The sequence below is a fragment of the Homarus americanus genome, unplaced genomic scaffold, assembly GCF_018991925.1.
Source record: "Homarus americanus isolate GMGI-L3 unplaced genomic scaffold, GMGI_Hamer_2.0 scaffold30108, whole genome shotgun sequence".
Classification (NCBI taxonomy): domain Eukaryota; kingdom Metazoa; phylum Arthropoda; class Malacostraca; order Decapoda; family Nephropidae; genus Homarus; species Homarus americanus.
Window position 1 is genome coordinate 11,800,256 of NW_024748109.1, and position 23,051 is coordinate 11,823,306.

Sequence of the window (23,051 nt, forward strand, 5' to 3'; positions counted from 1 at the left end):
TCCCTCAATTAACAAGTTTTTAACGAGCGCCCCTCCACATGTTTTCGCTTGCATTTGGTGGTCCACCAGCTGTAGTATTAGTCCGCCAATACAGTAATCGGATCTAGGGCTTAAATTCCTTACTATTTTAGTAAATATCAAGAAGTTTGTACTATTCAATAATTTTAAAAGTTTTATATTAAATTTTTTAGTCATTTTAACAATTACTGAATATAATTGAAGTATAGGAAGCTATTTTTTTTGCGCGCCAAATAGCCTGTCAACACTAGGGTTGCCATATCAACATTAAAAGAGGGCGCCCAGAAGACTTGTCCCCGGCACACACTTTGGCGCTATGTAACCTTGAAGCAGCCGTGACAATTAATTTTGCATATTTGCATAACATTAATATATATATATATACAGCTAGACCCCGACTTACGACTGCTACGACTTACGACCGTCGGGACTTACGACCGCCGCAGATTTTTTATCAAAAAATTTTTTTTTTTTTTTTTTCAAATGACACGCATTTTCTATACTGAAACGTTTCCAGTTAATGTAGTCTCCATGTATAATTAGAAAATTATGGGGGCCCCATGTGCATTCAGCTGACTACATTAAAGGTAAGTGCTCAGTCACACTGTATCCATTCCTTATTATTTATTACTTTCACTGTACTGTATCCATTCCTCATTATTCATTACTTTTGCTGTACTGTATTTCATTGTAGATTTTTTATTAAAAAAAAATTTATCTATGTCGGACTTACGACCTGGATTTGGGTCCCTAGCCCAGTCGTAAGTCGGGGTACTGTCCTTCCTCCATAATCTCACGTAAAAACGGAGGAAATTCCCTAGCCGCAGTACGGTCAGCACTCGCTTCTTCACCACCAATGTTTATATTGGTGATCTTGTTCCGGATCTTAAACCTCTGTAACCACCCAGAGGAAGCATTAAAGGGTTTGGGCTCTGTAATTCCCATCTTTCGTGCCAGTGCCATATACAGTTCACGTGCGTAGTCCTTAACAGAGCGCGTGTCGACCGCCATGTTCCGTCGCGCCTGACGCACCAAGTACCTCACAAGGAATTTTTCTGTCTTGAGAAGCACCTGGTTGTGAAAATACTTGATCATAGAAGCACCTGTAGACTTTGTGATCTTCATGTGCTCCTTTATCTTGGCTGCATCCTTCTTTATTGTTTGAATCGTAGATTCATTCACACCATGCTGGCGCGCCAAATCAACCTGCCTTGTTCCTTTCTCCAACTCTTGGATGATGGTATACTTCACCTCGTAGCTTAAGGAATGTCGTGTCTTCTTTGGCTTAGTGCCGCTGGGTCCAGGTAAGGAAAGGTTTCTCTCTGGGGGTGGTGGTCCGGCGGAAGCCATTTTACTGAACAATGGATGCACGATTACACGGTGTGGCCTTGAGGGATGAAACTGCCGCGGCTAGGTCAAGCGTCGTCTTTCCTCCCTCCCTCCCTCCCTCCCCCGGGTGGACACGTCATAATACTTTAAGCCAATTACAGCTAGCAGCAGAGGGGGGTAGGGATGCATGGCCAATCACAGTCCGATACGTCATATGACGTCAGTGATAACGCAACAAAGACACACACTGCGCAACCTTACCGCGCGGCTTGCCCAAGCGGAGGGAGGAGGAGGGAGAGGCGAGGAGCACAGGCAGGCAGGCGGGCGGGTGGGGCGAATCTAAAAATAGCGTTGCGCCGGACACTCTCCGCGTAATGGGGTTCACGCACCGCGTAATGTGAGCACGTTAGGTTCTGGCAGGGCACCGCGTTAACGTGGAAACGCGGAATGTGGGACCGCGTAATGTGAGGGTTGACTGTATATATATATATATATATATATATATATATATATATATATATATATATATATATATATATATATATATATATATATATATATATATATATATATATATATATATATATATATATACACACACACACACCAGTATCGGTGTACTGTATTGCATTGTGTTTTTAATGTAGGCTAATATACAACATTTGCTTAAGGATGAATATCTTCATTCCTTAGCTGCAGTCTTCTTCCCCCACTGTGTGTGTGACTTGATGGGCCCATGCACATCAAGATTATGGTTGAAAATGCAGGACAAGAAAAACAAATGCTGCAGTGTAAAAAAAGCCATAAGAAAAATATGGTATACTTTAAACATTTCATTTATGGCTGTAATAGCACTAAATACAAAAACAAATTTAATAATGCTCGTGGCTGAAGAACAAGGAAAAGCAGTACATGGCACTACATGCTAGCCCAAAAATTGCTAGCAGCTAAGTTGACAACACTGTACAGGCGTGTACACGTGACTTATCAGCTGACGAAAACTGAACGAGCGAGAGAGAGATCTCTCTCTCTCTCTCTCTCTCTCTCTCTCTCTCTCTCTCTCTCTCTCTCTCTCTCTCTCTCTCTCTCTCTCTCTCTCTCTCTCTCTCTCTCTCTCTCTCTCTCTCTCTCTCTCTCTCTCTCTCTCTCTCTCTCTCTCTCTCTCTCTCTCTCTCTCTCTCTCTCTCTCTCTCTCTCTCTCTCTCTCTCTCTCTCTCTCTCTCTCTCTCTCTCTCTCTCTCTCTCTCTCTCTCTCTCTCTCTCTCTCTCTCTCTCTCTCTCTCTCTCTCTCTCTCTCTCTCTCTCTCTCTCTCTCTCTCTCTCTCTCTCTCTCTCTCTCTCTCTCTCTCTCTCTCTCTCTCTCTCTCTCTCTCTCTCTCTCTCTCTCTCTCTCTCTCTCTCTCTCTCTCTCTCTCTCTCTCTCTCTCTCTCTCTCTCTCTCTCTCTCTCTCTCTCTCTCTCTCTCTCTCTCTCTCTCTCTCTCTCTCTCTCTCTCTCTCTCTCTCTCTCTCTCTCTCTCTCTCTCTCTCTCTCTCTCTCTCTCTCTCTCTCTCTCTCTCTCTCTCTCTCTCTCTCTCTCTCTCTCTCTCTCTCTCTCTCTCTCTCTCTCTCTCTCTCTCTCTCTCTCTCTCTCTCTCTCTCTCTCTCTCTCTCTCTCTCTCTCTCTCTCTCTCTCTCTCTCTCTCTCTCTCTCTCTCTCTCTCTCTCTCTCTCTCTCTCTCTCTCGTCATTACAGTTTCATGTTTTGTTTTTTTCCGTGGAGAAAATGATGGAAGCTGAAATTCTGGACTTTTAAAGAATTTAAAAAATTACTTGTGGACGAAGATTTCGAGACCTAAATGGAGGACATGTCCGGGAAAATACGGGCGTATGGCAACCCTAGTCAACACACCATACAGGCGTCAGTCTCTGTCTTTTCAGTGGAGGTAACATCTTGCTTGAGACTCTCTTCAACTAAATGCTTTTTTCTGTGTTTCCAAGCAAATTATTGGTCAATTTGAAATTTATTTTACATATTGACAATATATAATGCAGTGCAATGTTGATTTAAAGAAAATAATCTTGAATTACACCAAGAAAACTAAAATTTTATGGGTGAAATGGCACCATGGGGTGACTTCTCTTCCACCCCAATGCCTTCTCTTCTCCCTTCTCCTCCACCCCCATTCTAATTCACATCATCATCATCATCCAGGAGCCTTCTACATACACACCTCAAAGTAAGTGTACTTTACTACCTTCTTTGTTGATTTTAGGCAATTTTCGGTGAGCTGGAACCAATTACCCAAAAACCCATTGAAGCAATGGTTTTGGTTAATGAGTTTTTCGGTTAACGAGCAACCTTCTGGAACGAATTGTGCTCGTTAACCGAGGGACCACTGTATATATTTGCTTATAAAATGCCACTAACTTGACTTAGGAGAATATAACTTACATTGCTGGAATTCTTGTAAGATAGCAATTTACTTAAGTATAAAGATCCCTTATTTTGCACCAGACATAATAATTTTAGTAATTAACTAAGTACATTTGAGTACATGTTGTGATAATTTATGTGGTTGCTCAGAAATTGTGGTTGCAGTTCCGAAGCTTTGTGACATCACTAGTTATAATACATCTCCATATGCCCTGGTTTATTCACTGATCAGTTGTTTAAGTGCAATTGTTGCCCAGTCAAGCCATCATGTATCAATTAATTTTAAAATAGAAATTATAATGTAAAATGTTATAAAACAATGGTTTAGTAGTGCTGTTAATGTGTGTGTTCTGTAAGTGTCTTGGCATGTCACCTCACCACCTGACTCCTGAACAAACTCTTCATCAACTTCTTCAAATCCTACAATGTGCATGGCAAGCTAAAAACACACACACACACACACACACGGGAATTAAGACAACAAGCATCCAGTGAGGGTCTTGTTGTGTGACTGCATGGAGGCGAATTAAAAGATCAACTGTTAAGGAGTTAATCGTTTGGTAACACTGGTGCATGTTGCACTCCATCTCTCTAATCACCAACACCTTTCTGCTTTCTCACTCCATATTTTAAAATGTAATGTAATATAATGTTGAAGGGATACAACTTCGCTCATTTATACTTACCACAATCACCCTAAAAATACTTAAAGTTTTGTGTTTATTCAAGACATCTTCAGGCCATGAGACCCACTAATCCCCCACCCAAAAAAGGGTGACCTGACATTCCACTAATCCCACACCCTACCTCCACCTGACATCGAGTCAGGTCTGGTCCCTCTTAAAAATACTCGAGCTTTTGTCTTTATTCAAGACATTTCCAGAAAATGCTCTCGATTTTCTACCTCGGAAAATTTGGCCCCAAAGTTGGATTTTTTTTTTAATTCCGGCTTTGGGAATGCTTTTCCAAGCAAATTTCAATTCAGGCTATCGGAGAGTTCCGGGTTTGAGGGATTCCGGCTAAAGGAGATATTACTTTTGAATAATCTGCAATTATATATATTTGCACTAATAGACAAGAGAGCTACTGTATAATGAGATCTGCTATACTCACTGAATGGAAGAAGTGGGAAAAATGGAGGCATCATGTTGAATGGTGTTGCTGGCATAGTGCTTCCAGTCTGGTTGGTGCTGCCACCTTTGAACATAAGTAAGGCACTATATGACTATTATTGATTTACATATGAAACATACAGGACCATTGAGGGACTTTATTTAATACTGTACAGTAATTTTTACTGCTAAAGATAAATTTCATTTATGCAGTTCACTTAATATTTATACTGTTCATAGTGGACAGATAGTGGAGTGGTAGTGAAGGAAACAAGTCTGGAATAAAACTTCATATTTTAGTTTAGTTTCCTTCACTATCACAATACCTTAATTAATATTAAATGTGATCTTCAAAAGTGTTTTTAAAGTTCATTAAATAATATTTTTTCTAAAGTGTCTTTACCATGATTGTTGTAGATCATCCAATCCATCAATACAGTGTTAAAAATAATTCATAATTTCCATGTGTGATGCATAATGAATGTAATTACAACTAGATTACCTGTTGCTGCAGCTGGTGCAGTGGTTCCAGAACTAGTTGAGGAAGAGCTAGTTGTAGTTGTGCCAGTTGTGGTGGATGTGGTAGAGGAAGTAGTAGGAGCCTGTTGTTGTTGAGCTTGTTGCATTGGTACTGGTGGAAATGGGAATGGGGGCAGGCCCACTGGCATTGGCATGCCTGGCATACCCACAAACATGCCAGCAAATGGATTGGCTATAAAAAAGAAGAGAAAAAGGATTATAGTTTACTGGGCTGCTCACAGACGGCATTACGTGTTAACCGTGATCATATATTTTGCACAAGATAAAAATTTTAGCACATTAGTTTAGTATATTTTAGTAATGTACAACTTTTTCAACTGTATTTTTGAGTAGATTTACATAAATTTCTTGATTTATTTTTAATCATTTACATGCACACACTATCCTAAAAAAAAAAGTAAAAGAAATAAATGACCTAAGTGCAAACCTGTACTGTACATGTACTAAATTATTACGGTACTAAATTATTACGGTACTAAATTTTTTATGTCTAGTGCAAACCATAGCATGTTTATATTTAAATTAATCACTATCTTACAAGAATCCCAGCAATGAAAATTATATTTTCCCAGGTTAGTTCAGTGAAATTTTATAAGACATAAACTTAAACTCCTCTATATGACAGATAAATAAATACGCACTGGGTAAACCTTGGTGACGGCTGTCAAAACACCTTACGTCCCCTGCCCCTCCCTCCAATCTCCCGACTCCGCCATCCTCTCAGCAAGGGTTTGGTGGTTTTAGGCTTAAACGTTTTTATCTTATATAATATCACAGACTAAAGTTAGGAGAATATAATTTGCATTGCTAGAATCCTTGCAAGACAGCAAATAATTTGAATATATACATCATATACTTTGCAGAAGAGATAAAAATTAATCACCTGAATCACATTACAGTAGTGAATTATGTGTTCTAGTGTATATGTACGTATATATACAGTGGTCCCTCCGTTAACGAATGGTTTGATTAACTAAATTTCGATTAACGAATTACCTCCCATAAGGATCTTTAATTCGGTTAACGAAACCCTTACGACAAACACGTTTTGTTGTGAGCATCAGCTGATCAGCTGATGGGCTAGTCTGCCAGTTCAGTAATCTGTTCTATGTTTACATTCATTTCCAGTGGAGTAAATATCAAGAAAGTTGTGCTCTTTAATATTTTTTCATTTTTTATATTAAAATTTAGTTAACATATTGCTAATATATGCAGTACATGGAACTAGTTTTTTGTGCGTCCATCAGCCGCTTGAATCACCCACCAGGCGTCAGTTTGGCTTTGTTTACAGTAGAGTAAATATCGATTTTGTTGGTGTCTTGAATATTTTTTGCATTTTTACATTAAAATTATTGGTCATTCTGAAATTTAGTTAACATATTGATAATACATAGCGCAGAGCAGTGTTGATTTAAATAAAATAATCTTGAATTACGCCTAGTGAACTTAAAATTTTATTGGTGAAATGATGGCATCAAGCATGGGTCCCCTGAAAGGTGATTTCTCCTCCATCCCCACTTCCTTCTCTTCTCCCTTCTCCTCCACCCCCACTTCTAATTCCCATCATCATCATCAACAACCAGGAACCTTCTACACACACACACACACCTCAAAGTAAGTGTACTTTACTGCATTTTTTGTGTTACTTTGTACAGTGGGGTATGCTATAACGAACGTAATTGGTTCCAGAACCTCGTTCGTTATAGCATTCATTCGTTATAGAATTAATCCGTTCCAGGCCCCCATATACAACCACCTAACACTGAAAAAATTCTGTGGAAAATGTAAAAAATACGGCACTTTATCTTACCTTAGTGTTATTCAGCATGCAGGTACCCCTAAACACTGGCACATCACTACCACTTCCACTGGGAGTCTTGGCTTTAAGGTCCTCAAACAATTGTCTGGCCTTCTCACAAATTATAGCTTCACTAATGTTACCACCTGCCATTTCTTTCTCCTTTATCCACACTAAGAGTAAATTTTCCATCTCTTCAATCACATTACACTTTGCTTTGCTAAGTCTAAAGATTCCCTTTGCCACTTGCACAGTTTTTAACTCCCCTTTATTCTTCAAAATCGTACATATAGTCGATTTAGCCATCCCATATTCATCACTAAGTTTCGCAATGCTTCTTCCATTCTCACGTTTCTTTATAATTTCTTTCTTAGTTTCAAGGGTTATTAGCTATCTCACTCGCTTTGGACGACTCATTGTTACAATTGTATACTTGTATAACAAAATAGTTATACAAATAACGCGAATTTCCACATCAAAAGACGAAATTTCAACAATAACAGTGGTGCACTGGCTACACAATGAGACAAAGATGGCGCCTGACGCTCTTGTTGTGGGTCGCGGTACAACAATATTCATGCGCCAGGCGAAATAGTCCCGTATTCATCCGCGTTCGTTGTAGGAGTTGCGTTCGTTATAGCATTCTCAATTTTATAGGTAAAACCGTTCGTTATAGGAATATTCGTAGTAGGATCCGTTCGTTATAGCATACCCCATTGTATGTACTTTTCTGTGAGCTGGAATCAATTATCCAATACCCCATTGAAACAATGGATTCGGTTAACGAACGATTCTGTGGAACGAAGTGTGTTCGTTAACCGAGGGACCACTGTAATTATCATTAATTTTTTTGGGGGGGTGTTATGGGGGGTGGGTGTAAGACGAGAGCTGTTTTTGGTGACCATTAACTTGTTTTACGGTATTAGCCCACAATAATAAAAAAAAATTGCAGAAAAACGCGATTATTGCTGGTTTGAAGCTCAAACAACTGTACATAAAGGGTAGTTATTCTCATTCAACTCGTGATAAAACAATAACTATTCACAGTCCTAACTTCCAGTTTTCAAAGTTCGCCAGGAGAGGGATTGAGCTGCAAGATAAAAAAAAAAAAAACCCTCTAGCTTAACAAACAAAAAAGTTATGGTTGTTTGAACTTCGAAAAACTTTAAACACATTTTTCTCAGCTTTTTAATTTGGTGCTTCATCCCCTTCTGACACGGAGCGCCTCAAATGATATACTGTATAAACATTTTAATTAAATGTAAAAAAAAAATTGTGTTCTGCACGCACTGACACTCCTCGCCATTGCATTATGCACAAGGTGGCCGACGGGAAGTGATCTTTGCTGAAGTGTCTCACACCCTTCCACGCCAGCCAGTTAGGGCTGAGGCAGGCATTGTACGTCTGGTAGCGAAGGGAGACTCAAGGATAAGTCAGCCAGCAATCAAAACGTTCACCAACTGCCATTGACATTGACCTTATTTATTGCCACGATGCCCGTTGTTTCTTTTGTTTTTTTTACCATAATGGGCAAGAGGAAAAATTTAACAAAGGAGAAGATAGCGTCAATTATTAGTCTGCATAAGGGCAAGAAACCCGTAAAGGAAATATCAAGAATTGTTGGTGTGAGTGAACAATCAGTTCAGATTTGGATTAAACGATTTCGAGATGACGGCGGGTTAGCAACACCAGTGCACAACAGACAGCCAGGGAAGGCTCAAAAAACTTCCCAAAGCACGTTAACTGTTTTTAAGAGGCAACTGATGCCAATCCACGTCTGTCAGCATGGGAATTGAAAGAAAAAAACCTTGTACTTCTAGGTGATGTTTTTGTAAGGGCCGGTCACCGCCACCACATCCATGACGACCTGCAGTTTCGCAGCCACCGAGCACGCAAGACGCCACTCCTCACCCTTGTCCAGAGGCAGTATAGGGTTGCTTTAGCCAAAGCTAATGCTCAGTTGGATACGATCAAGTGGCATCACGTGCTGTGGAGTGACGAGGCAACGTTTTCCGTGACTGGGAGTCACACTTTTAAATTGTACAAGCACCCAGGGAGTAATTCGCTTGACCCCAAGTTCACTTTCAGCAAAGTTAAACATTCTGAATCAGTAATGGTGTGGGGTTGCTTCTCGTACTTTGGAACTGGTGATGTTGTGCTACCTAGGAATGTGATGATGAACCAATTTAACTGCTTGGAGCTGCTTTGTGATTATTTGCCCGGGTCTTTTGAAAAATGCCACGCTGATATATATATATATATATATTTTTTTTACGGGAATTAGCCCACCCGGGCACAGGTCAAACGACCCACAACGTTGCCTGGGGAGAACGGAAAGAAATTGAAAATATAGAAAAAAGGTTATACTGTATTAATCTACACCACGAAGATGCCGGAAAACCAGCTTATTAAAGTAAGACAGATTGTAAGAGCATGGAAACACAGAAGAAGGCAGAGCATTCCACAGTTTGGCTGTGTGAGGAAAGAAGGAGGTACTATAACACTATAACGGGTTATTCTCGTGTGACCGGCATCCACAGAGAAATGGTGGGCACCGTGGGCAAGACGTGTGTTACGAACCCACGGCCTTGCCGGCGGTACACAGGATGCCAAATCCACTGAACATTGCCCGTTAAAGTACCTGTAAGAGAGAGAGTGAAGCAACATTGCGGCGAAGAGAAAGGGGAGATAGATTGTCGACTAAAGGAGGAGAGTTAATAAGACGAAATGCCTTTGATTCCACCCTATCTAATAGTTGGACAGAAGAAGAGTCACCCCAGATATGAGAGCAGTATTCCAAGTGTGGACGAATGAATCATGTGTTCATGATCAGTAATACAATGGCTTGTTGACTGTCAGGTAGACTTCATAAGTGATTGGCCAAGTAATTTGCCTCACCTTAACCCGATAGAAAATAAGTGGAGCATTATCAAGCGTCGTCTACAAGGCAAGGACATAAGTACCGTCCCCAAGCTGGAGGCAGCCATTTGTGAGGAGTGGAATAACTTAGACCCACAAATAATCCACAACTTGGCAGAGTCAGTTCCTTCATGCCTGCAGGAGTGTATCAAGAGAAAAGGGAGACCTACAGACTACTAGAAGTTTGTTAACTTCTCAGATTAATTTTTTCTCAATATTTCATCTTGTTGTTTATGTCCGTCACGACCCCGCGCTTAATGCAATGACGAGGAGTGTACGTATAGAAATAATTATTTTAATGTGATTACTCATAAAACAGTTTGTAGATAATTCATTTACAGTGCTACTCAAACAAACCCCACCTTTCTATCTCAAATCGCTTGCTAGGACTCATTAAGTGCAATTATCTCTCGTGTGGTGCAGTCAAATGCGGTGAGGTTAGTGACCAACCAGACTCCGGGTGTCTTGCCGGAGAGCACCTCCCTAAACCCAACAGAGTTAATAAAAATTACTATATGATTACATTGCTTGAACATAAGTATTAGATTATTATTGTTGCTGAATACAACTGGTTAAATAGCGGTTAGTGATTCCTTCTCTCTCTAACTGGCCATTTTTGCTCTCATAATTTTGCCACTTATCAGCTTACTAACCATTTGGGTGGTTAGTCCATTTTCTGTTAAGAACATTATTTGTACAGTGTTAGTACAGATGGGAACCAGTGATGCTTGGTAGTCACACTGTCTGGGCTAAGTAGGACCCATGACACTATACCGGCACCATCATCATGGGATTTTCAATTGGATGCAAACAGCCACAACTACAGTTATGCGCCGGTTAACGTCTTAGATACGTTCTTGAAAACGTGATGTTAACTGAAATGGACGTTGTCCGAAATTACATAAACCTATTGGATTTATTCTAATGGGGTTTCCAGGCACCCAACCCCAAGTTTCCCATTTTACAACCATTTAGACCCACTAAATATATATACAGTAATACCCCGCTTAACATGGTTTCGCTTAGCGCGATTTCACGTATACGCGGTGCCTCGCCAGAGCCGAACTTTCACTTAACACGGGTTTTTTCCACGTATACGCGCAGAGTGTCCGGCTGGAGACGCTATTTTTAGATTCGCCCCACCCCCCACCCTGCCAGCCTGCCTGCCACCCTGCCTGTTTTAGCTAATAAAATTCATACAAATTACCCGGCCAGAATATAATTTACATTACTGGAATTCTTACAATATGATGATCATTTTGAATATAAACATCATAGATTTTGCATTAGACATACAAATTTTAGATAAAATGTTTATTCTGAGTAAATGTTATTTTTTGTGCAAAATATATGACATTTGTATTCAAAATATTCCTGGTCTTACAAGGAATCCAGCAATGTCAATTATATTATCCTAACTTTAGTTTGAGGTATTATTTATTACTAAAAAGGTAAATATTCTGGTTTTCCCACACATCTGGTAGGGAGGGACCAACCGACCATCTGTTACTTTTATTAACTGAAGATATTTGTTTTAGCTCATAAAATTCATACAAATTACCCAGCCAGAATATAATTTACATTGCTGGAATTCTTACAATTTGGTGATAATTTTGAATATAAACATCATAGATTTTGCATTAGACATACAAATTTTAGATATAATGTTTACTCTGAGTAAATATGTTATCTTTTGTGCAAAATATATGACATTTATATTCAAAATATTCCTGGTCTTACAAGGAATCCAGCAATGTCAATTATATTATCCTAACTTTAATCTGAGGTATTATTTAATACTAAATGTTAAAATTTAGTTTTTTCACCCAACATCTCTTGAAGGGAGGATTGGTGGGGGGTGGGGGGGAGGGTTGGGACTGACCGACCACCTGGCGTGGTTGGAAGAGGGGGGGAGGCAAGGTGGGGTTCTTTGATTGACAGATAGTGTCGTGAAGAATATTTTTTGTTTTATTAACTGAAGATATTTGTTTTAGCTCATAAAATTCATACAAATTACCCAGCCAGAATATAATTTACATTGCTGGAATTCTTACAATTTGGTGATAATTTTGAATATAAACATCATAGATTTTGCATTAGACATACAAATTTTAGATATAATGTTTACTCTGAGTAAATATGTTATCTTTTGTGCAAAATATATGACATTTATATTCAAAATATTCCTGGTCTTACAAGGAATCCAGCAATGTCAATTGTATTATCCTAACTTTAGTTTGAGGTATTATTTATTAAAATTTAGTGGTTTTCCCCAAAAATTTCTCAGAGAGGGAAGAGCCAGCAGTGTAGTGTGAGAAGAGGGGGAGGGAGTTGAGTCCATTATTTGAATGGACATTAACTTGGCGACTGTATTTCTCTATTTCTTTTAAGTATTAATTGTGTGCATGTACCATCATAAAATTAAGATGTTATTTTTACTACAACATAGTTATGTCTTCAAAAAGTGGAGTTTGGGGGTCGGGCTGGTTTCTATTGGAATTAATCCCATATGTTCTGTTGTTCACTTAACGGGGATTTCACTTAACGCGGGACCCTCTGGGTTCTATTGACCGCGTTAAGTGGGGTACAACTGTATATATATATATACACAGTGACCCCTCGTTTAACGAACGCCTCGGTTAACAAAATTTCGGTTAACGAACTGCCTTCCATAAGGATCTTCAATTCGGTTAACGAACAAAAATTCGGTTAACGAATTTCTTACGAACCGACCTCAACATGTTTTCGCTTTCACTGACCGGGCAACCAGCTTTAGTATCAGTCAGCCAATACATTAATCGGTTCTAGAGCTTAAATTCCTTACTATTTTAGTAAATATCAAGAAGTTTATACTATTCAATAATTTTAAAAGTTTAATATTCAATTTTTTAGTCATTTTAACAATTATTGAACATAATTGAAGGTAAAGTCACTAGTTTAATGCGCGGCATCCAGCCTCTTAACACAGCAAACAGGCGTTAGTCTCTCTCTGTTTTCACTGGAGGTAACATCTTGCTTGAGACTCCCTTCACCTAAACCCTTTTTTTCTGTGTTTCCAAGCAAATTATTGGTCATTTTGAAATTTATTTTACATATTGACAATATATAATGCAGTGCAGTGTTGATTTAAAGAAAATAATCTTGAATTACACCAAGAGAACAAAAATTTTATGGGTGAAATGGCGCTATGGGGTGACTTCTCTTCCACCCCAATGCCTTCTCTTCTCCTGTCTCCTCCACCACCATTCTAATTTCCATCATCATCATCATTATCCAGGAGCCTTCTACATACACACCTCAAAGTAAGTGAACTTTTCTACCATTTTTGTTGAATTTAGGAAATTTTCGGTGAGCTGGAACCAATTACCCAAAATCCCATTGAAACAATGGTTTCGGTTAACGAACGACCTTCTGGAATGGATTGAGTCCGTTAAACGAGGGGTCACTGTATACATACATACATACATACATACATACATACATACATACATACATACATACATACATACATACATACATACATACATACATACATACATACATACATATATATATATATATATATATATATATATATATATATATATATATATATATATATATATATATATATATATATATATATATATATATATATATATATATATATATATATATATATATATATATATATATATACACACACACACACACAGTTGTACCCCACTTAACGCGGTCAATAGAACCCAGAGGGTCCCGCGTTAAGTGAAATCCGCGTTAAGTGAACAACAGAACATATGGGATTAATTCCAATAGAAACCAGCCCGACCCCCAAACTCCACTTTTTGAAGACACATAACTATGTTGTAGTAAAAATAACATCTTAATTTTATGATGGTACATGCACACAATTAATACTTAAGAGAAATAGAGAAATACAGTCGCCAAGTTTATGTCCATTCAAATAATGGACTCAACTCCCTCCCCCTCTCACACTACACTGCCGGCTCTTGCCTCTCTGAGAAATTTTTTGGGGAAAACCACTAAATTTTAATAAATAATACCTCAAACTAAAGTTAGGATAATACAATTGACATTGCTGGATTCCTTGTAAGACCAGGAATATTTTGAATATAAATGTCATATATTTTGCACAAAAGATAACATATTTACTAGAGAAAACATTATATCTAAAATTTGTATGTCTAATGTAAAATATATGATGTTTATATTCAAATGATCACCAAATTATAAGAATTCCAGCAATGTAAATTATATTCTGGCCGGGTAATTTGTATGAATTTTATGAGCTAAAACAAATATCTTCAGTTAATAAAAAAAAAAATATTCTTCAGGACACTATCTGTCAATCAAAGTACCCCACCTTGCCTCTCCCCTCTTCCAACCGCGTGGTCAGTCCCAACCCTCCCCCCCACCCCCCACCAATCCTCCCTTCAAGAGAAGAGTGGGTGAAAAAAATAAATTTTAACATTTTGTATTAAATAATACCTCAGATTAAAGTTAGGATAATATAATTGACATTGCTGGATTCCTTGTAAGACCAGGAATATTTTGAATATAAATGTCATATATTTTGCACAAAAGATAACATATTTACTCAAGAGTAAACATTTTATCTAAAATTTGTATGTCTAATGCAAAATATATGATGTTTATATTCAAAATGATCATCAAATTATAAGAATTCCAGCAATGTAAATTATATTCTGACCGGGTAATTTGTATGAAATTTATGAGCTAAAACAAATATCTTCAGTTAATAAAAAAAAAAAAATATTCTTCACAGGGTAACAGATGGTCGGTCGGTCAGTCCCTCCCTCCCTCCCCCCCACCAACCATCCCAAGGAGATGTGTGGGAAAACCAGAATACTTAACTTTTTTGTAATAAATAATACCTCAAACTAAAGTTAGGATAATATAATTGACATTGCTGGATTCCTTGTAAGACCAGGAATATTTTGAATATAAATATCATATATTTTGCACAAAAGATAACATATTTACTCAAGAGTAAATATTTTATCTAAAATTTGTATGTCTAATGCAAAATATATGATGTTTATATTCAAAATGATCACCAAATTATAAGAATTCCAGCAATGTAAATTATATTCTGGCCGGGTAATTTGTATGAATTTTATGAGCTAAAACAGGCAGTCAGGCAGGGTGGCGGGTGGGGCAAATTTGTAATACGTCGAGGCCGACACTCATCACAGAGTGTGGAAAAAAATCGTGTTAAGTGAAAAGTTCAGTCTCTGTGAGGGATCATGATATGATAAAATGCTAAGGAAAAAAAAAAACCGCTATAGGCGGGGTAATATATATATGCAAGTAAAGGTGCAAGGTGATTTAGTAGGAGTATGATATTAAGGAAAGAAGAAACACGAACTTCATGTTTTCTTTTCTTTCCTTGTATATATATATATATATATATATATATATATATATATATATATATATATATATATATATATATATATATATATATATATATATATATATATATATATATATATATATATATATAATGTTATGGTAAATATTATAAACACACACAGGCATGGCTAGGTTTATTACAAAGAGATGAAAAGGATAGTGTAAAGTGGGTAGTCCACAAAACACGTAGCTGTCTCTCTCTTTATTTGAGTGCCCCGTCAAAGAAGTCCGTTTTCTCTCACTTCAGGACGCCTGAGTCGTCCATTTTCTCTTAATCTTAGAGTGCAGTACACCAGACTTATTTATTCCTTAGTAATGACACAGAATTTGAAATTGCAACTGGGGTTGCAATTGTTGAGGCAACTTAGATATGTCTGATTACAGTTGGAATATTCAAGATCCATTGTGAGTGATGTTTAAAGCTTCAACTGTCTTTATGGTTGGTAAAACTTGTCAAGTCTGTCAGTCTGAGTGGCATGTGTGAGGCCTTGTGTTTGTACAACCGCTAAATATATAAATATATAATGTTATGGTAATTATCAGAAACACACATAGGCATGACTAGGTTTATTACAAAGTGATGAAAAGGGTACGCTCAATACTGTACAATGGGTAGTCCACAAAACATGTAGCTATGCTTTCTTTATTTGAGTGCCCCGACATAGGAGTCCGTTTTCTCTCACTTCAGGACTCCTGAGTCGTCCGTTTTCTCTTAATCTTAGAGTGCAGTACACCAGATACTTCTTTATTCCGTAGTAATGACACAGAATTTGAAAATGCAACCCCAATTGCAACTGGAGTTGCAATTGTTGAGGCAACTAGATATGTCTGATTACAGCAAATGTGTTATTGTCAATTTGTGGGGGAAAGATTTTATCCACAATAGATGTAGGTTAACATTACACCTGCAGGCAAATGTTTAAAAAAAAGCCTAATCAAGGAAGCATATTCCTTTAACACATAATATCTGACCAGTATGGGGAGGATCATCATGTCTCCGTCAGGGGGTCGTGGAGTGGTGGTCCAGCAGGCGTCACGGATTTTTTTTTTGGTGGGGGGGGGGACCACGGACGTATATGCGATCGGACGTTGTTCGGTCGGATGTTAACCGGCGCATGACTGTACTTATGTTTCTACAGAAATCACCTCAATCTACGACATAATCATATGAGAGAGTGATTCATTGAATGATTACATGGAGGTACTGTATTTGTAACCCCTGCCATCTTTTTTATTTGTAAACAAACCGTGCTGCAAAGCACTCCACTTCTGGCTATGGCTTGCTTTGCCTATAAAGTATTTATAATACTTTATAGTTTTTTATGACACCTTATTAACAACTTGTTTATTAGGCTTACCAGGTCAATAGTTTAACTCCTTGAGTCACAAAGACTTACCTGGTACGTCCTCTTACACCAAGGATCGCTTTCACATGAGAATGATGTACCTTGTACAGCTCCTCCCTGACTTACGACCTACTCGACTTACGACCACCCGCACTTACGACCTGCCTCAGTCGTACCAAAATTTTGTCAAATTACGTATTTTTGAATCCCAACTTCAGTACACAGACAAAATTTTTGTTTGTAATTCACTTTAAAATTGCTGGCAAGCTTAAAAGTGAGAGTTTTGTGGTGCTGAGAAGAAAAAGAGACACACCCATTTTAGATTTTCTATGTATTATTTAAGCATTTTCGACTTACGACCTGGATTTGGGTCCCTAACCCCATCGTAAGTCGGGGAGGAGCTGTACATCCTTTAATCTCCACAATAGTAGGAAAACTTGATAAGGCAAAATAGCTCTGATATGACACTAGTCTAATTCTAAGACGCTCTGATCTCTCACTTGGACTATTCAGATTCTTTTTCTCCCTTTTGTTGGGGTGAGTATTGAATTTACTGTATTTATCTGTTTTCTTGCCTCTTTCATATACTGTGCAAAGCCATGGACTAATGGAAAACAGGAACATTTTATCTTTACTCTTAATAGAGGGATTTAAACCTGTGTCAATACTTACGAACTTGCTGTTGAGCTTGAGGCTGTGGTTGTTGCGGAACCTGTGGTGGAGGAGTCTGTGGTTGTGTTGGGGGAGGTGCTTGCTGAGGAGGGACACCTGGGGTGGCTGGAACTGGCTGGGGCTGTCGCAATATATCCATGCGACAGGTGGGGCAAGTTTGTTGACGTTGGAACCATGATCGTAGACATGATGCATGAAATATATGGCCACAAGGAAGTTTCTTTGCACCTGTAGTTAAATAAACAAAATCAATATTTCATAAAATACTATTGCTAACTATCTAATACAAACATACATTAAAGTAACTACAATTAGTATCAAATATAAAGGTACTGTATGACTTAAGAGAACAGCAAAGTATATGTCAACCAAAAAGTTTAGGGCCAAAAGGCTTCTGTAAAAGGAATAATTAAGTAAAGTGTATACAGGTTGACTTCTCTCTTATCAAGCATCCATTGACTAGCAGCTCTCAATTAACAGCACTGCGATAGAAGAGGCATTATCTGCCAAACCTTCCAATTAACAATATGTTCAACCGCCATGTATATGGCTGTCCAGTTGACCACACACCCAATTCTACCATTATTTCATGACATTCAAACAATAATCAATCCATAAAATAAATATTATAAAATAACAATAAAATATAATAAAATTTCCAATAAAATACAGGCATCCCCCAGGTTACAGAATTTTGTGCTTATGAAATTTACAAATTTAGATCTTAATTTCGAGTTACGTGAAAAAAAAATTCCCACTTACGGAATTCTGACCCCCCACCCCCCAAAAGTGATATTTAATTCAATTTAAAAAAATAGTAAAAACTATTAAGTTAATGCATTTGTGGTGGCCACAAGGCAGTTGGAAGGCCGCTCACCTCCCCAGTTGCCACCACTTACCACAACAATGGAGCTGCTCACTTAGAATTCTTTCCCCAGCATGGGTTCAGTTATGCATTTGTGTTTAGGACTATTCACCTTGGTGGTAGCTACAAGATGGCTGCTGGGTGGATCACTCAGCAGCTCATAAAAGGCCCACAACAACAATGGCACTGCTCAGATTGAATTGTTTCCCCAGTTTGTGTTCAGTTGTGCATTTATGTTACTGTGTACCCTTATTCAAGATGCATGGAAAAAGACCATCAAGTTAAGTGAAAGCAGTGGTGATGATAGATTCCATAAAGGAATTGCATTGGACATTAAATTTGATGTTTTTAGGAGGTAACTCCCAGTTATTACGATCCCACAACCATTAGCCTGAATCCCTCTTAACTGGAACTCTCTGATAGCCGGAATTGATATTTTCTCGGAAAATCGTTCCCAAAGCCAAAATTTTCTGGAAATATCCGGCTTTGGGAACTATTTTACGAGGGGGACATTTTCTGAAAAATTCCGAGAAATTTTTCCCAGTACTGTACCTGGAAAATTCCGGGGATGGGCGAGTTTTTTCCGGGTATGAGAGATGAAAATCAGGCGCATTTTCCGGAAATTCAGAGAAAATTTTCCGGTACAAGAAGATCTCGTGATATGAGCATTCTTCATATGAGAATTCGATGATACGAGAAGCAAGTACAGTACTGTATAGTGAAACCTCGAAGATCCGGACTAAAAGAGGGGACCTCCTGTTCGAAAAAGCTGATTGTCCAAATCTTCCAGTGAATGTACTAAATGTATAAAAACGATAAATAATTATATCATATAAAAAACACCAAAAATACAGTACATATTATCCTGACCACTGGGGTTAATTATACACACTTTTTCCTGTGAAAAAGCCATAATTTTGAGCAACATATTACTGCACCCACTTTTACTCAAATGTACTACACTAAGGGACTCAAATTTTTATTTCTTGGGCAAAGAAATGTACAGCTACACCTCGACTTACAACCACCCGGACTTACGACCGCCTCAGTCGTATCTAATTTTTTTCAAATTACGTATTTTCGAGTCCCGACGTTAGTGATCGCGCTGTGTACTGACAAAATTTTTGTTTGTAATTTCCTTTAAAATGGCTGGCAAGCTTAAAAGTGAGAGCTTTGTGGTGCTGAGAAGAAAAAGAAACACCCATTTTAGATATTCTATACAGGTTGATAATCCCTTATCCGAAATTCTTGGGACCAGAGGCATTTCGGAATTTTTCGGTTAGTTTTTTTTTTTTTTTTTTTTTTTTTTTAGCCCATCCGGGGATGATAATAATAATAATAATAATAATAATAATAATAATAATTATTCACAGGTCTAGGTCGTGTTACTTTATCTTTTTTTAATTCTTGTATTTCTTTATTATTATTATTACAGTATTACCCCGCCTAACGCGGTTTCACTTAATGCGTTTTATCATATACGCGGTGCCTCGCCAGAGCTGAACTTTCACTTAACACGGATTTTTTCCACATATACGCGGTGAGTGTCCGGCTCGAGACGCTATTTTTAGATTTGCCCACCCGCCACCCTGCCTGACTGCCTGTTTTAGGTCATAAAATTCATACAAATTACCCGGCCAGAATATAATTTACATTGCTGGAATTCTTATAATTTGGTGATCATTTTGAATATAAACATCATATATTTTGCATTAGACATACAAATTTTAGATAAAATTTTTTCTCAAATTAACTGTTATCTTTTGTGCAAAATATATGACATTTATATTCAAAATATTCCTGGTCTTACAAGGAATCCAGCAATGTCAATTGTATTATCCTAACTTTAGTTTGAGGCATTATTTATTAAAATTTAGTGGTTTTCCCCCAAAAATTTCTCTGAGAGGGAAGAGCCGGCAGTGTAGTGTGAGAGAGTTGAGTCCATTATTTGAATGGACATTAACTTGGCGACTGTATTTCTCTATTTCTCTTAAGTATTAATTGTGTGCATGTACCATCATAAAATTAAGATGTTATTTTTACTACAACATAGGTATGTGCCTTCAAAAAGTGGAGTTTGGGGGTCGGGCCGGTTTCTATTGGAATTAATCCCATATGTTCTGTTGTTCACTTAACGCGGATTTCACTAACGCGGGACCCTCTGGGTTCAATTGACCGCGTTAAGTGGGGTACAACTGTATTTTATTATTACAGTGTTATTGTTATCATTATTATTTTATTTTGGTGTATTTTTTAATTTAAATTTTTATTTACTATGAATAATTATTATAATTAGTATTACTATTACATTTGTGCCCCCCAGGCCCCGATATCAGTGATCTATGGCTGGGTGGGCTAATCCCTTATATTAAAAAAAAAAAAATGCCCACAAAAACTTTTACTTTTCAGAGCTTTTTGGTTTTCGGATAAAGGGTTGTCAACCTGTATTATCTTCACATTTTCGACTTTGGACCTGGATTTGGGTCCCTAACCCCGTCGTAAGTCGAGGAGTGGCTGTATATTCCCTTTATGTGTTTGCCCTTAGAACAATTATTTATTTTACCTGTATTGTATACAGTCAACCCTCACTTTACGTGGTCCCACATTCCGCGTTTCCACGTTTACGCGGTGCCCTGCCAGAACCCAGGATGCTCACATTCCGCGGTGGGTGTACCCCTTTACACGGGTGAAGTATAATTTTTTTATTTAGCTCATAAAATTCATACAAATTATCCGGCCAGAATATAATTTACATTGCTGGAATTCTTACAATTTGATGATCATTTTGAATATAAACATCATAGATTTTGCATTAGACATACAAATTTTAGATATAATGTTTACTCTGAGTAAATATGTTATCTTTTGTGCAAAATATATGACATTTATATTCAAAATATTCCTGGTCTTACAAGGAATCCAGCAATGTCAATTATATTATCCTAACTTTAGTCTGATATATTATTTATTACTAAAAAGGTAAACAGTCTGGTATTCCCACACATTCATGTGGTAGGGAGGGTTGGTGGGGGGTGGGAGGGACCAGCGACCGACCACCTGGCATCACGGTGTGAAGAATATTTTTTTTTTTTATTAACTGAAGATATTTGTTTTAGCTCATAAAATTCATACAAATTACCCGGCCAGAATATAATTTACATTGCTGGAATTCTTACAATTTGATGATCATTTTGAATATAAACATCATATATTTTGCACTAGACATACAAATTTTAGATATAATGTTTACTCTGAGTAAATATGTTATCTTTTGTGCAAAATATGACATTTATATTCAAAATATTCCTGGTCGTACAAGGAATCCAGCAATGTCAATTGTATTATCCTAACTTTAGTTTGAGGTATTATCTATTAAAATTTAGTGGTTTTCCCCCAAAAATTTCTCAGAGGGGGAAGAGCCAGCAGTGTAGTGTGAGAAGAGGGGGAGGGAGTTGAGTCCATTATTTGAATGGACATTAACTTGGCGACTGTATTTCTCTATTTCTCTTAAGTATTAATTGTGTGCATATACCATCATAAAATTAAGATGTTATTTTTACTAGAACATAGGTATTGTGTTGGAAAAAGTGGAGTTTGGGGGTCAGCTGGTCTCTATTTCATTTAATCCCATATGTTATGTTATTCACTTTACGCGTTTCTCACTTTCCGCGGTACCCTGTGGGTTACATTAACCGCATAAAGTGAGGGTTGACTGTACATGAGCGTGTTTGTGTGTGTGTAGACACACACACAAAACACATACAAATAAATAATAATGGGAAAATCCTCTCACAAATAATCAGAAACAAATTTATTAAAAATGCGAATCTACCCCCAAGTTCGTGCTTAATTAATAAAGTATTAAAACACAGACTTGAGGGTAGACTGTCATATTTTCAATAAATTTGTGAAAGATTACACACACACACACACACACACACACACACACACACACACACACACACACACACACACACACACACACACACACACACACACACACACACACACACACACACACACACACACACACACACACACACACACACACACACACACACACACACACACACACACACACACACACACACACACACACACACACACACACACACACACACACACACACACACACACACACACACACACACACACACACACACACACACACACACACACACACACACACACACACACACACACACACACACACACACACACACACACACACACACACACACACACACACACACACACACACACACACACACACACACACACACACACACACACACACACACACACACACACACACACACACACACACACACACACACACACACACACACACACACACACACACACACACACACACACACACACACACACACACACACACACACACACACACACACACACACACACACACACACACACACACACACACACACACACACACACACACACACACACACACACACACACACACACACACACACACACACACACACACACACACACACACACACACACACACACACACACACACACACACACACACACACACACACACACACACACACACACACACACACCTCTC

At 38.0% G+C, this 23,051-nt stretch overlaps 1 protein-coding gene across 1 annotated transcript in view; it reads right to left on the reverse strand.

Annotated features, from left to right (window-relative positions):
• The window catches only part of LOC121880133 (SH3 domain-containing protein C23A1.17-like), a 23,573-nt gene extending 5,761 nt beyond the window's left edge, over nt 1-17,812 (reverse strand). Inside the window, exons 1-3 of the mRNA XM_042387194.1 lie at nt 17,587-17,812; nt 5,378-5,587; nt 4,877-4,960 (exon numbers count right to left, since the gene is read on the reverse strand). Of these exons, the coding sequence (XP_042243128.1) occupies nt 4,877-4,960; nt 5,378-5,587; nt 17,587-17,725 (433 nt within the window). The 5' untranslated portion in view covers nt 17,726-17,812. The remainder of the gene's footprint in view (nt 1-4,876; nt 4,961-5,377; nt 5,588-17,586) is intronic.
• Nucleotides 17,813-23,051: the final 5,239 nt, after the last annotated feature.